This window comes from Calliphora vicina, chromosome 2 (genome assembly GCF_958450345.1).
Source record: "Calliphora vicina chromosome 2, idCalVici1.1, whole genome shotgun sequence".
Taxonomy (NCBI): domain Eukaryota; kingdom Metazoa; phylum Arthropoda; class Insecta; order Diptera; family Calliphoridae; genus Calliphora; species Calliphora vicina.
The window spans coordinates 95,990,005-96,012,849 of NC_088781.1; the positions used below are offsets into that span (position 1 = coordinate 95,990,005).

Consider the following 22,845-nt stretch of genomic DNA (forward strand, 5'->3'; position numbering starts at 1 on the left):
AACCTACATATCGATGGCTTAATATAAAAAAGGCGTAACTATGGAAGTTTAATGTGATGCCATTTGAATTCTGCAATTCTCCAGCCACATTCGAGCGTTTAATGGAATATGTGTTGAAAGGACTTCACTGGAAGACATGCTTGGTGTACCTCGATGACATAATTGTCATGGGGAAGTCTTCCGATGAACACCTGAAAAACTTTGAAGAAGTCCTTAAACGAATATCAGCGGCTGGACTCAAACTTAGCGTAAAGTAATGTGTATTGCTCCAGAAAGAAGTTAAGTATTTAGGACATCGCGTAACAGCAGACGGTATTTCAATAGATGAAGATAAAATACGAGCTGTAAAGGACTGACCTCATCCGAAAAATATTAGCAAATTTTCTAGGCCTTTATACGTACTACCGACGATTTGTACCGAATTTTGCCAGTGTAGCCGCAAGTTTACATGAGCTAACCCAGAAGTCGTGATCACTCCTTTGCAGTTAAAGGAATTGTTGTCTACAGCACCAGTTTTGTCATATCCCATCCCTGAAGCAAAGTTTGTTCTAGATACTAATGGGAGCGAATACGGTATAGGCGGTGTGCTCTCCAAATTTTGCACTACATTTTAAGTTCAAAATAGTTTAAGTTTATTTTTGTGCTCTTATTCAAAACTAAAGACAAATACTTCATTAAAAATAACAAAAAATATTAAATTTCATGACCACTCTTTTATGAAAATTTAGTGAGAGATTATTTAATGCAGCTTTTTGTTGATTGCAAGTTAAAATTTTGCACTAACTAAGTGTAGTGCACATTTTTTCACTAAATTTGCGTTAAGTGATGGTAAAAATTATCACTATCACTAATTTGTTTAGTGCTAGTGAAGTAATAACCATTATCACTGTCGAAAAAAAAGGGCAAACTAAATTTTCTGTCATTTTGTGATAGTGATAGATAATTGAGCTTATTTCAATAAACATTTAGTGCACTACCCCCAAATATAGAACGAAGTGAGCTATTCTTCGAGCTCCTGCCAATTTTACCTATCCTGTTTCATTGACCTTAATGTACAATATCGACTTCTAAACGTTAATAAATCAATTCTAATAGTATTCTAAATTTGGGATAAAACATATGGTGCGCTCGTTTATGTTTATAACTTTGTTAGACCAGCAATGATATGTGCGGATATATTATTTTTTGGAATCCTTTCCGGCATATGAAATATATTTTATGGACTTAAGAAGGCTGAAGAATATATATTTTGAACCTCTTTGAAGAAATAATACATCTTCCAAAAACTTTTCAAACCAGTTTTCAAGAGAATTTAAAAAATCTTAAATAATAATTGTATTCTGGACCGATATTTTCACATTCCATTCGATTAAAAATATTTTAAGTGGTAATCACAACCAAAAAGGATTGTGATAGTATAAAGAGATGCTATTTTTTAAACTGTTCTGTAGTCCGTCGAACTTAACAGCATTGGACATTATTTATAAAACATTTTAAAATCACTTAAGTGTCAGTAAACATAGTGATAAAGGTTCTAAAAGTGTTTGCAATTTCAATTAAAAAATTTACTGAAGGAGCTATAAAATCTTTAAAATTAGGCATTCTGATTAGGGTTTTTATCCCGGGAATTCCCGGTACAAATTTCCCGAGATTTTTGCCAATTTTTCACTACCCGATTCCCGAGATTTTTAGTCGGGAATCCCGAGAATTAAAAACTGACGAAAATACATAGAAAACAAGTTAGAACTTTATTTTTTTCACCAAAATACAGTGAAAAGTTTTTTACAGTTTTTTCTTATATCTCGGCAATAATAGACCGCTTATTATTATTATTTATTTGGGGTTTTTCGTATGAAAATTTAAAAAGTGAATTCATTATTTATAGGATTTATTTCTTATTGAATCATTCTAATTTCTTCTTCAAATCCATAACAAAATGCTTCAAATATTTATTAAATGATTAAATTTTTCTTCAATTCAAATCTTAAATCTTAAAAAGTCTTAAGACAATTTTTTCAATTAATTTTGTAAATGATTTGATTTAACAAAAATTTAATCATTCAAAGTTTGTATAAATTCTGTTATTAATTAACTTTAAAATTAATTAAGTTTAAACAATGAATCTAAAAAATTAAATATTAGGAATGGATTTATGGAATGAAAGGCTTACATTCTTTAATTACGGATTAAGATTATAGTGTATAAAGCTCAAATTTTATTAATTAATTCGAAGCTCTGATATTTAATAATTATAACACTAAGTTTTTATATGACATTTGGCTATAATATTCCTAATTTACAGTATTATTATCTATTTCGGGAATAGCCGGTTACCCGGGAATGTAGAAAAAAATTTCCCGATTCCCGGGAATCAAAGAAAGGCGGGAAATTAAAAACCCTAATTCTGATTTATGTTATAAAAAATTGTATAAAACAACAAATAAAATCATAGAGATTTATTAATTACAAACTTTAGCAAAGCTCATAAATATAACACTATTCACTTATTAGTTTAAATTTTTTTTCGTGGGAACTCCTTATGTCTGAAATAATCTAAGTTCCGGTGTGAATCTATGACCATTTATTTTCCAAAACTTACAAAATTGTGTCAAAATATTTAAAGATGATAAATATATTAATCTTAATTTTGTGCAATTCTTTAATTTTATACATACAAAAGATCCTAATGTACATGTAAGAGCATTTATATTCATATATTTCATGTCCATGTTGATTGCGAAATGGAACGAACGAGTACATACATACATTTGCAGAATTTAGAGTGGTCAAATCTTTATGCAATTGCATCCCATATTTGTTGGTGTTTTTTGTTTTTGTCGTTTTGCAGGCATTTTTAGTAGTTTCGTGCTTTAAATTAAAATTGATTGCAATTCTCTTTTTTTGCACTAGCTGTTGGTTTTTTAAAATTTTATAACGAAACAATTTGTTTTTATGTCTGCTACATATTCGTGTATGTATATAGTTACCTAAAAGGCAAAAGGGCGTAACTAACATTTCAATAATTTCCCCAAATTAGCAAAAACATTATCAAATAACAAGCATATATGTATGTATCAAGTGCAACTTTTTAAATATTACTAAAATTTATCAAATTTGCACTTTAACCACATGTACATATGTATATTTTTTTATTTAATCAGTTCTACTTCTTTTTTGTAAAATTATTGAAATTTAAGTTACGCCCTTTTGCATATTAAGTAAACGATACGATATATATAAATTTTGTTGATTGTATGTGAGTGAAACTGAATACATACATAAATGAATGAATGAATGAATAAATCGGATGTGGAGTAGTTAGATTGGAGTTGGATGTACTTACATTAGGCAATGCAAAACCATCCAATTGCCAAACAATTTTCGGTGTCGGATTGCCGCTTGCACTGCATTTTAATGAAACAGATGGTCCTGGTTGCATTGTCTGTTCTATAAACTTGTAGATAAGTTGTGGTGCCACTTCTACATTTTAAGAAAAAGAAATACAAACAAAAACTAAATAAATAAATACAGACCCTCACGCACTCTTACACTCGCATAGATATCAAATGTCAACAAAAGTTTAAGTGCGAGTGAGTGAGAGAGACTTTACTTACCTCCTAATTTTAATTCAGCCGTTGCTTGTACAGATTCCAAATCATTTTTTACCATGCACTGGTACATGCCTTTGTCTTCCTTCGTAATTGAGGTTATACGCATATGTTCTTTCGACAGCAAACGTACCCTGGCACCCGCTCTCAGTGGATGACCATCCTTTAGCCAGGAGATACTTTGCTTGGGAAACCCCGAAATGCTACAAATCTAAAATTCAAATTAATGATTGTTAGAGTCTCCTTTTTTATGTATGTTTGTGTATGGATGGTAATACATGCATACATATGTGTTCGAGTTTGTGAAAATACATAATAAAACCAGAAAAAGAAACACTTTTAAAGTTTTATTTTTCAAACTAGACCGGCCCATAAAAAAAATTTAAGAAAATAAAATCAATATCATAAAAAATTTGCCAAGCTATAAACATTTTCCATATTTGTTTTCATTTAACGTTTTATTTATTGAATAATTATATGTATTAACATCGTACAACTAAAATTAATGTCCAATTTGAAGGACCCATTAGATTAGCTCTATGAGGCGTTTTTTGGCTCTGTGCGAGAAGTCTAGTCGGGTGGCCTTGTAACTTTTTAATGTATTTTTCACATAATTTTCTGAACTCAGCCTTTATCAATAATACTTTTAGGTCTCTGTGAATGTTCTAATTTCGTAGTCATGATCCTAATAATTTTCTATTGGGCACATAATGAATGATGACACCAAGTAAATCGATATTATAAAGATAATTTAATGCAGAACATAAGATAAATTTTAAAAACCAAAGATCAAGACAAATACATTTTTTTCAGGGTAGGTCTACTATATATACACATTGTAATTTAAATATACATGTGTACATTAGGGTATCAACTTTTTAAATTTGGGCAAAAATATATCCAACATATGAAAGCAAAGGATTGTAGCTAGGATTGTCATACGGCCTTGAATGTGCTTGATTGTCCTGTTATTTGATGGCTAAAAAACTTCTTATTTTTGAAAAAGAAAAATGTTAACTAATTCTTTGTTCAATGATTTTTGAAATTTTAATTTTAGAAAATTCTCCTACATAAATGTTCTTCAATAGTAAATTTCATTGCTGTTTTCAACAAAAATTATCAAGTTGGAACAAAATCCAAGAAGCCGTTGAAGAAAGTTTTACATTTCCTTGATTCTGTTTTGAAAGTCTTATATTTACTGAAGAAATACTCTCTATACGATTCTTGAATTCATTAACGTGTTGGGTATAGTGTTTATAAAAAACCGACTTTTTCAAAAACCGGTTTGTCGGTTAACCGAAAATTTACTGCTTTTAGAAAACCGGTTTTTCGGGTAACCGACTGCGAAATAACCGTTTTAACCGGTTAACTGACATTGAAAATAATTATGTTAAAAGTTTAAACAATACATTTGAGTATCGAGGGCCTATATTCAAAATCGTTCTCTATCTTAACCTTCGCTTTACCAATACCCACCCGGGTGACCACTCGGTTTTTGTTAGCTTAATAATTTGTTTCATTTTGTTTCGATTTAAATAAAATTTAGACTCAATGAACAAATTTTAGAATTCTATATTATTTAATAAAAACATTTTAAACTTTTTATAAGGTTTTTTCGATTTTTTCAAATTTTGTTCGTCGGATATATGTATAGAAGTGCAGTATCACCCGGGTGGGTATTGGTAAACCACGTACATAAAAAACCTTTGGTAAAGCGAAGGTTAAAAAACCCAACTTTTCAGGAGAACCAAGAAACAATTTTGTTCGCGAATTACTTGAGTTATTAAATTTATTTCTAAATAACTAACTACTGAATCTCATAAATAATTGGTTGCAACATTTAGTGTAACATTTTAGCATTATCGTGAACTTTATGATATATAGAGGGTTTTTCTTCTCAAAATATTCAATGTTTATGTATGAAAATGATAAGATAGAGGATTTTGAGTTTTAATAAAATTAAATTATTTTGATTTCATTTATGCAATCTGTCAGTTTTGAACTTTAACCATTTATTTTTATGCCATAGACATTATATTTTCCAAAAAAAAAAAATTTAAAATATTTTCATGGTAATTCAATTCAGAATCGGCATTCCTTATTTTGATAAATTATTGAAAAATGTAAAATTCTTGTTCAGCATGCAAAAATTAGTAAGAAAAAAAGAATTGCAAGAAGAAATTATTCAAAATTTCGGAAAAAATTAATTGTATAAGATAGAGAAATATCAAAAAGCAAATAAAACAGTGAAAAAAAATATGTTTGTTATGAACAGGGAAACCAAAATATGCAAATGCATGTTTTTCCTGGTGAGTCTACTGGGCAGATGGATAAGATATTTATACGTTTCAGAACTATTTAAGAATTTTGCCATCGATTTGTTAGTGCATATTTTTGCATATTTTACCATTAAATGCATATTTTTGCATATATTTGTTTTAAGAGCATATTTATGTTATATTTTTGCGTTTTAGAGCATATTTTACTGTTTAATAGCATATTTTGACTTTATCAAAAACAAATTTTGTCTTACTTATTTTTCGCTGTAGTGTTACAGGTTTTTACTTCCTTTGTTTAAAATTCAAAATTGAAAAATAGATGACTTTTTTTTAATATAAAATAAGCACTATTTTAATAATAATTTATTGCAATAATAACCTTAATTGAAGAATTGCCTTTATATTTTATAAAACTAGCTGTCCCGGCAAACGTTGTTCTGCCATAGCTCACACAAACTTTGAAGACTCCCACTATAATAGTACTCCAGATATGCATTAATAAATTTTTACTTTGTATGGGAGGTGCCGTGCCCATTGTTCCTATATAGGTCAATTGTGAATCTAAACCCACTCAAACACACACAATAAATTTCGTCGAAATCGGCTCAGCCGTTAAGGAGGAGTTAAGTTACTAACAGAATTACAGAAGAATTATATATATAAAGATAAAGATATCATCAAAAAATAGCACTCGAGGCCTTTTCATAACTTAAGTTCTTATTGTTTTTATGTTGTATTTATTTTTTGTTATACTTGTTTTAGTTCTTGTTATTTTTGTTTATTTTATGTTATTTTACCTTTTTAGAAATGAATTGTATTGATTTTTTAAATAAAAGTATATTTTTTGGTTAAAAATTATTATTATTATTATTAGTTTGTTTTTTTAGAGCATATTTTTTAAATTTTAAGAGCATATTTTAAAGTTTTTACTGCATATTTAAAGAGCTTAAAACGCTTTTTTAGAGCATATTTCCGGTTTCCCAGGTTATGAAATTCACACCATAGATAGAGCTGTTTTACTGAATATTTTACCATCAAAAAGTAATTTTCGTGAAAATCAAAAATAGAGGGTTTTGAATATTGGCCCTCGATATTTGGATGAATACAGCTTTAAAAATTGTAGTTTTTAGTAGTCAGGATTGCTTAATATTATATGCCAAGCCCATTTAATTTTGTAATGCGCAAATAAACCGTTATTCGAATGGTTTTATGTTAATTAATCGAATAAACCGAACAAATATATTTATTTTCTTACATCATGTTTCTTTTAAATTGTTCATAATTCTAAATTTAAAAAAATAATAATGTAATCTATGACGTTTACAATAACATGTTCCAAAACTAATGGATTTAACCAAAATCACGGTTTGCGTCATGTTTTTAATACAATTTGCAATAGTGAGAAAAACAAATCCGTCCATTATGCCTTCAATAAAATGCAAATTGCGTACTCCGGCACTCTACATCCGGCCCCAAACTATAACCAAAACAGATGATTTTTATGAACAAGTTGTAAATTTGTTGGTAAACCACCGTAAAACGCATTTTTATTGCTAGGTTTCATTATTTCATGGTTTTGTTAACTTACGGAAATAATGTAATTTACATGGGTCAGATGGCAAGCTGTTTGTGTGGCGGAAATCAAAAGCCGAATTCCATTATAAAGAACATTAAAGCCACTGTAGTGGGCTCTGTTATATTATGGGGCTGGTTGTAGAGTGCCGGAGTACGCAATTTGCATTTTATTGAAGGCAAAATGGACAGATTTGTTTTTCTCACAATTTTGAACCATTTTGAAACAAAATGTAAAGCAATGTGCCAAAAAGTTGGTATCGCAAACAACTTTACATTTTTAAATATTAGGACATTATAACAATATGACTGATAAGAGACCTCGTGATTTGACCAATTATGTATGGTTTTTTCTTACTGCTTTAAATTTCATAATATTAGGTGTTATTTCTTTTTCATTTTGTAATATGTTTTTGTATGATTTACTTTATTATTTTGTGTACGAGTGATAGAAATGTGTTCGAAAAGTTTACTGAAATCCGCAAATTTTGAAATTGCTTGGGATGGAAAAGGGTATTGACAGTAATTTTCAATAATGTCCTGTCACTTGGCTGTCCTCATTTGACACGTATGCACTCTTTGTAGTGCAGAGAGAAGACAATTTTCATTTAAGTGTCTCTATGTAATCTAGAGTGTAGTCACTTTAAACTTTTTGTGAGTAATTCGTACAAATTGGTTTTATACAAATTGTATTGATATAATTCTCATACAGTTTATTTTAATTTTTGCTTAAGTATACTGATATCTCAAGTAAAAGAGAGTGAAGTCAATAGTCACTTTAGAGTCTCTTAGTAATCTATAGTGAAGGAACTGGTGGGACGGTCCAATAAACAAGCAATCGTTTATTGGGCCGTCTATAAATATGTCTTTTTAGCTGACTATTTGAGGCAGACAGACGAAGTTTGTAGGGAGGGATTGAAGAGGTAGAGTATATAAATAGTACACGACTATCTGTACTAGACATTTTTTAATTCTCTTTTCCACTTTTCGCAGTTGTCATGTTGTTGCTTCATATCATTTTTCTCACATCAACGTTTAAATGCATTTGACAATGTAAATATTCACATTGTTCGATATTGTAAAAGGTTTAGACAAGTTCAAAAGAGAATGAGAAAAAGGTCTGCCATGTTAAAATAACTAGTTATGTAGCTGATGATGTTACCAGTTACTGACGCTGTTTAACCAGTATTTGAATCCAATGCGTTGACTACTTAGAACCAGCTATTAGTCAGTCTCATTGTAATCAAAGAGAATCAAGGGCTAAGGACATGCAAGTGTTAAAATAACTAGTCACTTAGCTAGTTATGTAACTAGTTGTCACCCTAAATGATGGGCAAAATCACTAGTTGGGGACTGCTGGGATATATAACAAAAATATTGATCTAAACTATTTAATAGTTTTACAAAGTGTTGTTTTGGCAGAGACAGAACAATATTACTCGAACAGTTATAGAAATTATATTTGTAGGCAGTAACAAATTGATTGGGTCTGCTCAGACCTATGTGTGCATGATTCACGATAGAATCTTCAAATGCACTTATTTCACCACAAATATGTCGAAAATGTAACTTTTTCGTCATCGGAAGGTTAATAAAAAAATTTTACTAACAAAAAATGTATTTTGATTCACTAAAAAAGTAATTCCCCTAATATATACAAATACATATGTATGTTTTTTTTTGTAACACAGAGAAAAATGTTTAAAGCTATCAAATACTATTTGTCTTTCTTTCTACTCCTATTTTATTTCTGATTGTGTGTTGGTTTTTATTTGGTTTTATTTCGTCCTTTTTCATTGTATGTACGAGAATATGTATGTTCATGGGTGCAGTAGAAATGTGTAGATTTAGTAATTTTGTTTTCATTTCCGTTTGGAAGGGAAGCAATGTGTGTGTGTGTTTGTTTGTGTATGTGTACGTACCAAATCTGCAGTTTTTCCCAAATTGACTGTCTGCACAGTGGGTTGTATGGCTGCTGTTAGGGGTGAGGTAACAGACATTTGCACTTCAAGAGTTTCACTGCCCTCTGAATTGGTGGCTGTACAATAGAAAGCACCGTTGTCTGACTTGTCCACTGCGGTTATAATCAGCGTACCATCCTTAATTTTAGCCCGTCCTGTTGCCAACAAATGCTGTATGGATTCTTCGTTATTTGGTCGTTTAGTATGCCAACTGAAATTTAAATTGCAAAATAACAAAAATAAAACAAACAAATATATATATATAGGTATGTATATACACACAGTGAATAAAATGAATGAATGCTAAAAATTACAACATTTGACAAACATTGGCAGAAAAAAAATCAAATGAAAAATTTCTAATTTACTGTATAATTTTAAAATCGCATTAAATCCCTTTTAATGTCTCAAGTCACATATGGACTTGAGGTTGTATCAGGTACTAATTCTACTGATCTATATAAAATAAATCGTATTGTTAATACCATTGTTCGTTTTGTATACAATGTAGGTCGAAGGGATCATATATCCATTTATGTTAAACAATTTTTAAAATGCACTTTTTCTGATTTTGTTATACTTCGGTGCATGATTGCTTTTCATAAGATAATTAGAACTGGAAGTCCATTACCGTTGTTTAATAAATTTACTTTTAGTAGATCGACTAGAAGTCCCCAAATTTTGGTGCCTAGAATTAATAATTCTTTCTATGAGAAATCATTTATAATTCGAATTGCTCGTTGTTGGAACTACTTACCAATTGAGCTGCGTATTTTCTCACATTCCAATAATGTTTTCCGAATTAAACTTTTGAATTTTTTTGCAAACTATGGAGCTGTTTAAATGTATATTTATGTACAAGCTTAATTTTTAATTTAAGTAGTTTTTTCTACATTGAGTACAATTTTCAGTGCTGCTATTGATTTGGGCCTTTTGTTTGTTTTTTTCTTTAATTATTGTTACTTTTTTCAAATTCTTTTTAATTTTTACATTACGGTTGGGGAACCGTTTTATATAAGAAAATTCAGATTAATAAGTTATTTGTATTATTTATATTTAACACCTTGTTAATTTTTTTCCTATGCTTAGGTATTATTGCTAAGTAATATGTAATTTTGGCCTTGAAGGCTTTGTATTACTTGAATGAATAAAATAAAATAAAAAATAAAAAATAAATAAAAAGGATTCATTGGATCAAAAGGAATAAGTAAATATAAGGGTAAAATAACGATTAGAGCGAAATAGTGATTTAATTAAGAGAAAATTACAACCTTGCAAAATATTTGCGGTATGTTTATATTGCGAAAACTCTAGTTTTAAACCAATATTTAAATAATCAATAAATATTTTCGCATTGAAAAATTGGACACTTAAATAAAAGGAAATCGGGATATAAAAACAAATTTATCCAAAATGAAACCTTAATTGTGTATAGTGCATTTACCACAAAATAAAAATTCAATGTTTAAATAACCAATGCATAGGATTAGATTGAGACGAAGGCTAATTTTCAAAAACTTATGTGGTGAGAATTTAAATCCGGAGAACAGAGCGGATGAGGTAGCAATTCGTAGCCTAATTTATGGATTGCCATGGAAACTGCACTTGCAAGCACACTTTTGTGCAGCAGATTGTGAGCAAATGCGGCACCCATCTTGCAGAAATCTTTCTCATAACCAAGTGTCAAATGCCTATGGCATTCACAATCTCTCACCTTCAATATCAGATCGGCCAACACCATATCGTAAATTTGTTCAATTGTTTGGGGTTTTCGTCATCTTTCGCAGCTTCTTCAAATTTTGACAGTAGTCAACTGACAGATGTTTTCAGTTAAGAGGCGGGAAATTCAAAAAGTCAAGGCCTCGCATTTAACAAGTTTGGATACCGATATTTGTTGTTTTTTCGGTAGCGGTATTTAAATGATAACTGTAATTTGACCCTGAATAAAATTATACTGTCCAATAAATTAAGACTTTTTGATTGGAACAGAAAGGGCATATTTGAAAGTCCTTTCAAATAGGACATTTAAGGATTAAAATATTCTATGAAAATTGTTGCCGGAAAATTCCAGTGGGGTCACCAAAGATACAAAAGTTGTAAATAAAGCCTTTTACGCTTAATTAGCAAAATTACACTCCATCTCGGGTCTCACATTTTTTAAAAATATCTACATAAATCCAAATATGATCAGCATGAGCTGAAATTTAAAATATAAATAGTCATTAAGGATAAATATGTAATTTATCTCTTTTAGTTCAAGAGATATTTAGGTTTATATATTTTTTTTTAATTCTTCTCGATCTTTTTTTGGTTTTTTAGATATGGAGGTTCGATTTTTTTTGAAATAAAAAAAAACCCTATAAAAAGTTACAACATGAAAAAATGGCATTATTTATTACGTTTTTTCCAAAACACATTTTGCATGGAATGTATACAAAAACTTAAGATTTTTTCAAAAGTGAGCAAGGTTTATGGAGCTCCTGATGAATAAATATAAGGTTTTTGTATAAGTAGTAGTTGTTATTAGTGAAAACCTTAGGACTTGTGAAATGAAACAATTTTATGAATTTTTCGTCATTTACAATAGAAACTAAAAAATTATAATATATGGTTTTTCCATGAACAAAAATATAAAATTTTAATTAATATTCAACTTTAACGGTAAATCCCGGTGCATACTGGGAAACATTTGAGGCAAAACATTTTTAAATTCTATTTTGAAACTGAGTTTGTTGTTTGTTTTTAAAAAAATGTCTTTTGCAGATCATCTCAATGACTATTTATATTTTAAATTTCAGATCATTCGGATAATAAATGGATTTTTGGCGATATTTTAAAAAAATGGGAAACCCAAAACTCATGTTGATTTACTTAATATGCCCTTTCAGAATTATAGGGTGGCTGTTCTGTTCCCATTAGGGATGCCAAACGGGACTGGATTTTACAAATCCTGGGATTCGGGATTTTAGAAATGTAAATCCCGGGATCCCGTGATTTTTTGGCGTTTGGATTTGAAGCGAGATTATTATTATAAATATGCTGAAATTTAGCTTTCTAAATATTTTGGGTGCTTCAAAAATCTCCCTAAAGTATCAAAAATCTCATAATATTTCGGGATTAACAAATCCCGGGATTCTTTTTCACAAATCCCGGGATTTTCGGGATCGGGATTTCGGGATTGACATCCCTAGTTCCCATCAAAAGTACCAATTTGTTGGACAGTGTTATTGGTTTGTTTATTCATTAAATTTCAACCAAAAAATGTAAATAAATATCATTCTGAAATTTATTGTCACCTCGAGTTTCTGATATAAAACAGAAATTGTTCCAAGTCCCAAAATAGATCCTACGCATATCTTCTTAGCTGTGATTATTTGTCGTCATAAATCATACAAAGTAAGGTATGTACAACAAAGATATGTACATCAAATTCAATATAACGTTTGGTAAAATCATCACTAAGTTTTTAATGCATAATTTTGATTTTTAAATGGTTAATTTTGAAAATATTTTTAAGTAAACACATCGTCCTCAACTATCTGTAATCATTTTAATTGAATGAATATAAAAAAACCAACAAAACTTGAGATTTATTCATTTTAGTACCAAATTTCACCGAGTGATATCAACCGGATAAATAGTTTAACCGTATAAATAGTTTAACCGAACAATCTGAAAGTAAGTGCTGAAAAATTAGGTCCTGTAACACCATGGGTCGTTCAGAAAGACAATGACCCAAACCACACCCCAATAATTGTTAAGGTGTGACTATTGTATAATGTGCCTAAGCTGTTATATTCACCTCCGCAATCACCAGGCCTTAACCCAATAGAGTTCCTGTCGGAAATTTTAGACCGGAATATTGGAAAAGCATTTCATCCAAGCACGAACTCCGAACCCTCTTTAACGGAAGAGAGGGGCGAAATTACTAATGATATAACTGAATATCTTGGAAACTCTATGAAAAGGCAACTAGAGACCGTAATTAAGCTAAATGGAGACCAACAAAATATAAACTTTTTATTTTCGGCTTTTGGTGATATAAAATAGAGCGCTACCCATTAACTGTATACTAAATTTTGACTGTTGTTTTTAGGTAATTTTCTCTTTTTCTCATAAATTTTCCACGAAATCAATTTTAATTTACAAAGTTTAATTTTAATCAAACATATATATTTCTTTCTGTAGTTAAAATATTTAGCTTCATAGATCAAAATGCTTGCTGTATACTAAATTTTGACTCTGACAGTATATTCTGGATCCTTATAGATAGCGGAGTCGATCTGTTGAAATCAACTTTCTAGATTTTTGACCTATATATATCTGGATTACTAAGTCATTAATATAGAGTCTATATTATAGACAATATTGATATCTAATAATAGATATTGCAAAGACTTTTGCAACGACGTATATAAGACCATAGTAAGTTGGACCTACAATGGGTCAAAATCGGAAAAAATATTTTTTAACCCGATTTTTTTTTTCACCAAAAGCTTTTTTTCACTAAATATTAAAAAAAAAATTGAAAAAACAAAAAAAAATGTTTTACATTTAAAAAAAAATCGATAAAATTTTTTTTCCAAAAAAATAAAAAAAAATGGAAAAAAGATTTATTTTGTTTACCTAAAAATATTTAAAATTTTTATTTTGAAGTATAATTTGGTGAAGGGTATATAAGATTCTGCACAGCCGAATATAGCTTTTTAATTGGTTTTTCGGCAATTTTAAATAATGCATAACATACATTTACAGAAAGCCCCTTAAGATATGCGTATTTTGTTGTAAATAGTATATCGAGGGTTTATATTCAAATAGTGCTATAAACAAAATCAACATTTTACAGGAGAGCGAAAAAACAGTTTTTTTCGTTAACTCTAAGAGTTAGCACTGTTATTTACATTCATAAAAGTGTTATTTGCAGGCAAACATACTTTTTATGAATTTCTATGTTTAGGTAAATTCTCTGCGAGTTGTTAAGTTTCCCCTAATTAATTTGACCCGTAAAAAGGACAATGTAGACATATTATATTTCAACGGATAGTGAATTTTGTCTACTTTTCAAAAATATATATAACTTTTTACAACTAAAAAAATCATGGAAAACTTTTTGGAAAATGTGACAAAAAATGCTTTTTTGAGTTTTTGCGAAGATACAAATATTTGAACTTGAAATAAAATTTTTATTTATGAATATTTTATAACAAAATTTTACAGTAATATAGATTTTTCGATTTAAAATGAAAAACTGAACACCAATTTTTAAATTTGTAATCAGGAATCCCGCAATTCCCAAAAAAGTGTTGAAAAATCCCAAAAATGGGATTTTTTAGATTTTAGGCTATAATATCCATACCAGGGGCGGGGTTATCGGAACCCTTTACAAAATGATTAAGAACATATTGGGCCATCTAAAATGGGTTACTATATTTTGATATCGAGTATGCGATTTGAGAATTTTTACACTAAAGTTGAATTTTACATAAAAAATAGGCGTTTTTGAATGGACCTGGTCCCCTCGGTATTAAAAATTTTAAATTTTTTTCCCACTACCTTGTATCAACAAAAAAGTCTTATTTTGAGTTAATACAAAAATTTAAATAGAAATACATCGTATATTTTCATAAAAAAATGTATTATTTTTAATTGAGCCTTTATTCAAGTTAAAAATAATCAAATTGTTTTATTTAAATTTGGTTGTATTTTGAGTTGATACTGTTTTGTTGATAAAATAATATCGAGAAGTTTCAGAAAAATGGTATTAACTCAAAAAATAGATTTATTTTGCAATTAATTCCTGATATTTGCGCTTATATGTTAGATAGCAGTTTTTACAAGTTGAAGTTTTTTCGATGCTAACAGTGAAATCAGCAGATAGCACTATTTGAACAAAAATAAAAATGAGCTTTTATGTAAACTTTAAGGTTTTTATGTAACTAATAGGGCTCATACACAACACCATCATTGATGTGTCATCAAGTGATAGTGTAATTAAGCTGGACACATACATTACATGTTGGTACAAAATTAATTCTTTACCAAAAATTGTGTGGAAAAGGTTGTAATGAATAACGATAAAATTTGTTTAGACCTCTTGTTTTTTGTAGTGAGACGATGATACTGGCGGTTTATTGACCAACCAATGTCTTAAAATTCCTCTATTTTTAGAAAGAGTGGAAAGGAACATAGTTCTACATACTTGAAGCAATTCGTGGTTGTAAGGAAGTTTATACATAAAGCTAATCTGTTTTCTACAATTTTCCACTAAATTTATTTTTGTAAGAAGCTGAGCTACGTGGGTCTTTACAAAAACATGCTTACTTTCCCAGGACATACGCCAAAAGGTTTCAAATATAGATTTTCTAGTGGCGTCATCTAATTTTTGGCAGTGTTTTACTCTACTTTTTATGCAAGTTTTCGATAAACCAATTTCTCATTGTTTTCTTGTTACATTTTGTTTTACAACTTTATCGGTTGTCCAAAATCCTAAATACTGCAGCCCCTTCACACAATTTTTCTTATTTTCTAGTCGAGTTTTTTAAGCAGAAAAACGGACACGTTTTCTTCTACGACAAGAGATTACATTATGGTTAATATGTTCATTCTCGAACTTAGAAATAAATCTGTAACTTCTAAACCCTTACGCCGATTTGAATGAAATTTCACACGCGCAAAGAGGAAGTGTAGTCGAGTTTAAGTTTTGAATTTGGACCTCATGAGCGCACCAGAAGCGGGACCACGGGTTCCCAAAGTAGGAACCCTCGGGTATGTTCAATTTTTAAAATGATCCTATTTCTTCGTCTGCGTTCCGATTTAACAAAAATTACACATATAGAATCTCCTCGTCGAGCACTACGTATCTATCAATTATCTCTTATAGCTTAGGAGATATTCGAGCACTACGTAAAACCTCGTCGTAGCTATCAATTATCTCTTATAGCTTAGGAGATATTCGCATTTGAAAATTTAATTTTCAACATTTTTACCCACCCTACTCCAGTTTTTTGGTGACCGCAGTTCCAAATATTACCCGATTTTATCCATTTTTCCTTTATAGGATTAACAATAGATGTATATATCAAATAAAGAAACTGAGTCCAAAGTTACGTGCATTTGAATTTAAAAAAATTAAAAAAGGCGATTTTTCGTAGTGCTCGACGAGGAGATTCTATATGTGTAATTTTTTTTAAATCGGAACACAAACGAAGAAATAGGATCATTTTAAAAATTGAACATACCCGAGGGTTCCTACTTTGGGAATTCCTGGTGGGCTCATGAGGTCCAAATTCAAAACTTAAACTCGACTACACTTCCTCTTTGCGCATGTGAAATTTCATTAAAATCGGAGTAAGGGGTTAGAAGTTACAGATTTATTTCCATCTGTGCGACGCACAGTGGTTTAGAAACTTTTTTTGGCCCGTATTACCCCTACGAAGCTGAACAAATGTAATTCAACTCAAAAACACCTCAGCTCTAACTATGTGAAATTTTGTAATAATATCTCCAATAGTTCCCGAGATACCGAATTATTTCCAAAAAAAAAGTTTCTAAACCACTGTGCGTCGTCGGACAGAATTGATTTTCATTGGCCAAAACATAAATTTTGAATTAGTGCCATTAGTTAGTAAACATATCAAAACTAAGGTAGCCAAAATATTTTAAATTACAGGTGTGTCATACTATAGACATAAATATTTAATTTAATTTTAGAAAAAACTTAATTTTATATATTTGATCTGATATAAATGATCATAGCTAAACTATTATCGATAATGGTCTGACATTTTTTTTTAAATTGGTTGGATTGTAGTCTTTAAAAACGGTATACATGGCCATGCAAGGTGTTATAAAATATTTTTTAAAGTACTATATTTACATCTTTTAATTTAAGAGGATCGTAACTTTTGAGGATAAAAAAATACATCGTCCAGATAAAGCCCTTAGAACATTTTTTAATATTAAATTTTTTTATTCAAATACCGCTAGTTTTCTCTATATTATTTATGGAATTTAAATTTTTGTAGTCGTTTTCATTTCACATGCTTATATTTATGAGTCTAGTAATTTACGACCATTTAACTATGGAAGTTCAAGAAGTTATCTGTACATTAAAAAAAATAAAATATCACAATCGTTTCAAAAGTTACAGAGCTCTGGCAGATGACAAACAATTCTGAGCATCTGTGCGTCCCAGGCAAGAATACAATATGTATTTTGAATACGTCCTTGATGCAAATAACAAAATACTCGAGCACAAATTTAAAGATATAATTTGAGAACTAGAGCAAGTTTGAAGGATATATGGAAGATTCCAACAATTTGTATGTGCTTAAATTGTTTACTGGTTCAACATTTTAAGTTAATTATTGTCATAATATTCCTGCCAAAATTTCAGTTCATAAGAGTAAATATTTACACCGAACACATCAAACGAAGCAATTGAGTTGCCACCTGTTGCACCCCATTTTGGAGCAGCCGTACCCCTACGTTTTGAGATTCGAGAGATCGAAAATGCTACTGCTGATTTAAATCCCAAGAAAGCGCCTGGTATGGACAAGATCAGCAACAAGATGCTTATGGAGCTACCCCGGATAGCAATAAAAATAATTCTTTTTATTTTTAATGCTATATTACGACTTGAATATTATCCTCCAGAATGGAAGGTTTCACTGGTTACCATGATACCCAAGCCGGGAAAAGATCACACAAAAGTAGAATCATACAGACCCATCAGCCTATTGTCTAATATATCAAAGCTATTTGAGAAGATACTTATGAACAAGTTTTACCCGATGTTAACTGAAAACAATTGTATTCCGAATCATCAATTTGGATTTAGAAGAAAACACAGTACTATCGAACAAACCCATAGACTTGTAAACATGGTGAGAAAAGCGTTTGAAGAAAAGAAATACTGTTCCGCACTCTTCATCGACATCTCTCAAGCGTTTGATAAGGTATGGCATGCTGGATTAATATACAAATTGAGTCAAAATTTACCGGCAAACACACATAAGCTGTTGGAAAGCTATTTAACTGGTCGAACATTTAAGGTTAAAGAGGGAAACTTTTTAAGTATTGCACAACCCATTGAAGCTGGAGTCCCCCAAGGCAGTATACTGGGACCTTTTTTATATTTGATATATTCGTCTGATATGCCAACTAACAATCGCACTCATACATCAACATTTGCTGATGATACTGCTATTCTAAGCATTCATGAAAACCCTCAAGAAGCGTCTCGTTACTTACAAAACCACATATTTGAATTAGAAAAATGGTTAAAACAATGGAAAATTAAAGTCAACGAGCAAAAATGTACACACATAACATTTACGTTGCGTAGATAATCATGCCCCCCTATTCATATCAATAACCAAACAATAATTCAACAATCGGAAGTGAAATACCTCGGAATACATCTCGATCGTCGCCTTACATGGAAAAGTCATATTGATGCAAAGTTGACTCAAATGAAATTGAAATCAATTCAAATTAATTGGCTTATTGGCAGAAACTCCACGCTTAGTTTAGATTGTAAACTTCTACTTTATAACATGATCATAAAACCGATATGGTGTTATGGCATACAGTTATGGGGCACGGCCTCAGCGTCAAATGTAGAAAAGATCCAAAGACACCAAAACAAGTTTCTAAGAATGATTACAGTTGCCCCCTGGTATATCAAAAACGCGAATATACACAAAGATCTAAACGTGCCCATTGTAAAAACTGAAATCTCGAAAAATGTACAAAAATATTTAAAAAAACTTGAAGTTCACCCAAACCCGCTGGCCCGCAACATATTAGATAACCGTGGCCACACTCGGTTAAGAAGGAGGGACACAGCAGACCTAATCTAGAAGGAAGAATGTCAATTTAACCAAAACAACCATGAATACAAATTTTTTCGTCCGGCACTGGCTGCACGCAGAGAAAAAATATAGTTGGGCATGGTTACTGTAACCATTTCAATATTGTTACAAGTTTTTTAACTATATTATAGTCACAGTAACCATTTACTTGATTGTGGTAACCATAATATGGTTAACTTACGATTCACATGATTGTCTCAACCATATATATGGTTACAGTAAACATATACATATATGATTGTGACAACCATTTATATGATGAAGGACTTATCATATTATGGTGCTCTCGGCTTAATGCTTATCATAATCTGAGAACAACATATTATGATAAAATAATTCATCATAAATATGGTTGCCACAAACATATATATGTTTACTGTAACCATATATATGGTTGAGACAATCATGTGAATCGTAAGTTAACCATATTATGGTTACCACAATCAAGTAAAAGGTTACTGTGACTATAATATTGTTAAAAATCTTGTAACACTATATAAATGGTTACAGTAACCATGCCCAATTATATTTTTACTCTGCGTGTGGACTCTAATTAAATAATAGTTATTAGATATAAGATTTGAACCACTTATTGTTAGTTCATTAAATAATGAAGATACAATAAATAAATGATGAAAAAAAAACATAAGAGTAAATATATAAGTTTTGATTTAGCCCTAAAAAAGGCTAAAAAAATGGCTAAAGGCTAAATTAATTTTTTAGTGGCTAAATACGATTGAAAAGTGCTAAATTTAGCCAGAAAAGGGCTAAATTGGCAACACTGTTAGTATGGGAATACGTTGCTATAAAAAACTCATTTTCGAGAAAATGTCGTATAGCACTATTTGAATATAAACCCTCGATATACAATTTCACTTTACTTTGGTAAAAATATGAACTGTAGTATAATATTTTTTAAGCAGTATAAACATAAATTTCAAAGGTCGACTTTTATTAAGAAATAATGACAGATATGGGGGGATGGGTCCTAGATATCAGATGTCACTTCGAGACTTTACGAGTATTAAATGATGACGCAGTATATGTATAAAAAAACCAAAAGGGCGGTATTTGCAGGCATGACAAATAATTTTAATTTTTCTAGAATCCTCTTCACCTAATCTATAATTCTAGGGGGTGACGGTCATCTTTTTTTTACCCATCCTAATGTACACATAGTTAGCGTACTGTTTATATATTTTAAAAGAAAATAATTTATTTTATTACGGCTCTTGGGTGTAAACTCGCATTTATATCACTTTAGAATTAAAATGAAATGTGTATTGAACTGAAGGGGGATAAAACTGAAAACATTTTCTATAACAAGTATTCTTGGTTAAATGTTATAAAAAGTCTTCTTCAATTATTTTTACCCTATGTTTTTTTCTTCGAATTTTTATTATCTTAAAAGCTGCGCGTCAATGCAAATTGATGTCGAACTATTTTCTTCTATAGTTTTTTTTTTTTATTTTTGCGTTTTATTTTTCTGTAAATGTGTAACTAAGTGTATTTGAGTTTTTTATTTATATCTTGTTGGTATAAATATCAATTCCATTTTATTTCCTTTTGCCATCAGGTTAGTGGTTTTTAGTGGTTGGTCTTTCGTTGGGGTTTCCTGGTTGCTGGTAAATGCTGTTTTCATTTATATATTCTATTTATTTGTATTTTTAGGTGAGAAGAAGGCGATAAAGAATTGATGGTTACATTTAAATACTTTGCAAAAATTGTGTGAAAAAGCAGCAATAACAACATCAGCAACGACAGCAGCTGCTTTAAATAAACATATGTATGTATGTATATTAGGGAGGGTCGATTTTTCTTTGAAAAAAAGTCGTAGGGGGCTGGGTTTTGGTTAATAATTCGGAGAGGAATTGTAAGCCCTAGCAACCATAGGTCTAAAATGGATTTTGACCTTGTGGAAATTCACTTTTCACTTGAAACATAATACAAATTTGCAGCCGAATTGACAAATGTAAGAAAAAATTCCAGAAGTATTATCCTGGTTTCAGTTAATGTAAATTTTACACAATCTTTGTATTGAATCACCACTTGCAACATATTATTGAATTTCCGAAGGACAAAGTTGCTTAGAATTTCCCCTCCCCTAACCATTTTTATTTTTTTGCATCCATACAAATCGACCCACCCTACTGTATACCCTTAAAGTTGTGTATTTTATTATATTTTTTATTATTTATTTTTTAAATTGAGGGAATAAAGTTAAAAGTTTATAAATTACTTGGGAGTAAATACAAATGTGGGAGCATACCAACCGACTTTATTCAATTAATATTGTTTGCAAAAGTTAAAAGTTACGAGTATTTTAAACGTCTTCAATATGTGTAATAGATTAATAGTAGATAGATTAATTTGATATTTTACTAACGTTTTTAACAATTTCTCAATGCTGTCTGCTTCAACTGATTGTACAATTTAGAGTAAAGGCCTGTAATGAGACCTGGCGCGTAATGCAATATTCTCAATTAATTCAACATAAAACCTAGATAATGGACTTAAAAAATGACGTATGTAGATTCAGCTATAAAAAAAACTACTTAACAATATAAAAGTTTGTCCAGGCTTATCTTGTAATGCAATTTTTAATGTGTATGAAATTTTTTAGAAGGAGAAGTTAGTCGGATCTTATTTAATGTGTAATTGAGGTGATTGAGCATAAGTTAATTGTTACTATACACGCTTGTAATCTAGAGTTTATCTGACCTCAAGTAATGTACATGTTATTGATTGTTTCTTTGTACTTCGAATTGTACACAGTATAAAAAACTGTTTAAAAAATATGTAATGAGACAAATAAATTTATTTTGCTAATGAGGTTTTGAAATGATCATGAAGCAATCTGGAAAAAATTTGCAACAACGTTAGTCCTACTGGATAGTAGTTTAGAAACAATCTCTAACTCGAGAACTCTCTGAGTTAGAGGGGGTCAAAAATTGTGTGTCTTGTGCCCTATTCCACAAAACAACTTAACAACTTTTCACTTTTCACTTTACACGACTTTTTAAAAAACCGGTTTGTCGGTTAACTGAAAATTGGCCTTATTGACCTATTGACCGGCATTTTAACCGGTTAAAAAGCTTAAACATTTTTGGTTTTTAGTAGTCAGGAGTGGTTAATATTAAATAACTATAAATATGAAAAAGTGCTAAGTCCATTTTATTTTGTAATAATTTTAAAATTATTATCTCAGTCAAATGGAATTGATTATAAATATGTTACTAAATATATAATACTTGTTTTAATTATTGGTTTATTCATTAAATTTCAACCAAAATATGTAAATTACAATTTAGTTAATTAAATACATATTTAATAATTTAAAACAAATTTTATCACCTCGACTTTCTGATATAAAAAATAAAATGTTCCAAGTCCCAAAAAAGAACATGTAAGATGCAAACGCACTTCTTCTTAACTGTGATTATTTGATCCATTTTCAGATATCAAAAATATTTCAAATCATGAATTTTAGACCGTTTATTTTTGCAAAGGAACTTTGTATACAAAGCTAACGAAATGATTAATAAAATAA

General features: G+C 30.0%; 1 protein-coding gene across 1 annotated transcript in view; it reads right to left on the reverse strand.

Annotated features, from left to right (window-relative positions):
• Window positions 1-22,845, reverse strand: part of LOC135951214 (cell adhesion molecule Dscam2-like) — a 163,497-nt gene that overhangs the window by 44,618 nt on the left and 96,034 nt on the right. The window contains 3 exon segments of the mRNA XM_065500821.1: window positions 3,344-3,480; window positions 3,615-3,819; window positions 9,382-9,631. Of these exon segments, the coding sequence (XP_065356893.1) occupies window positions 3,344-3,480; window positions 3,615-3,819; window positions 9,382-9,631 (592 nt within the window).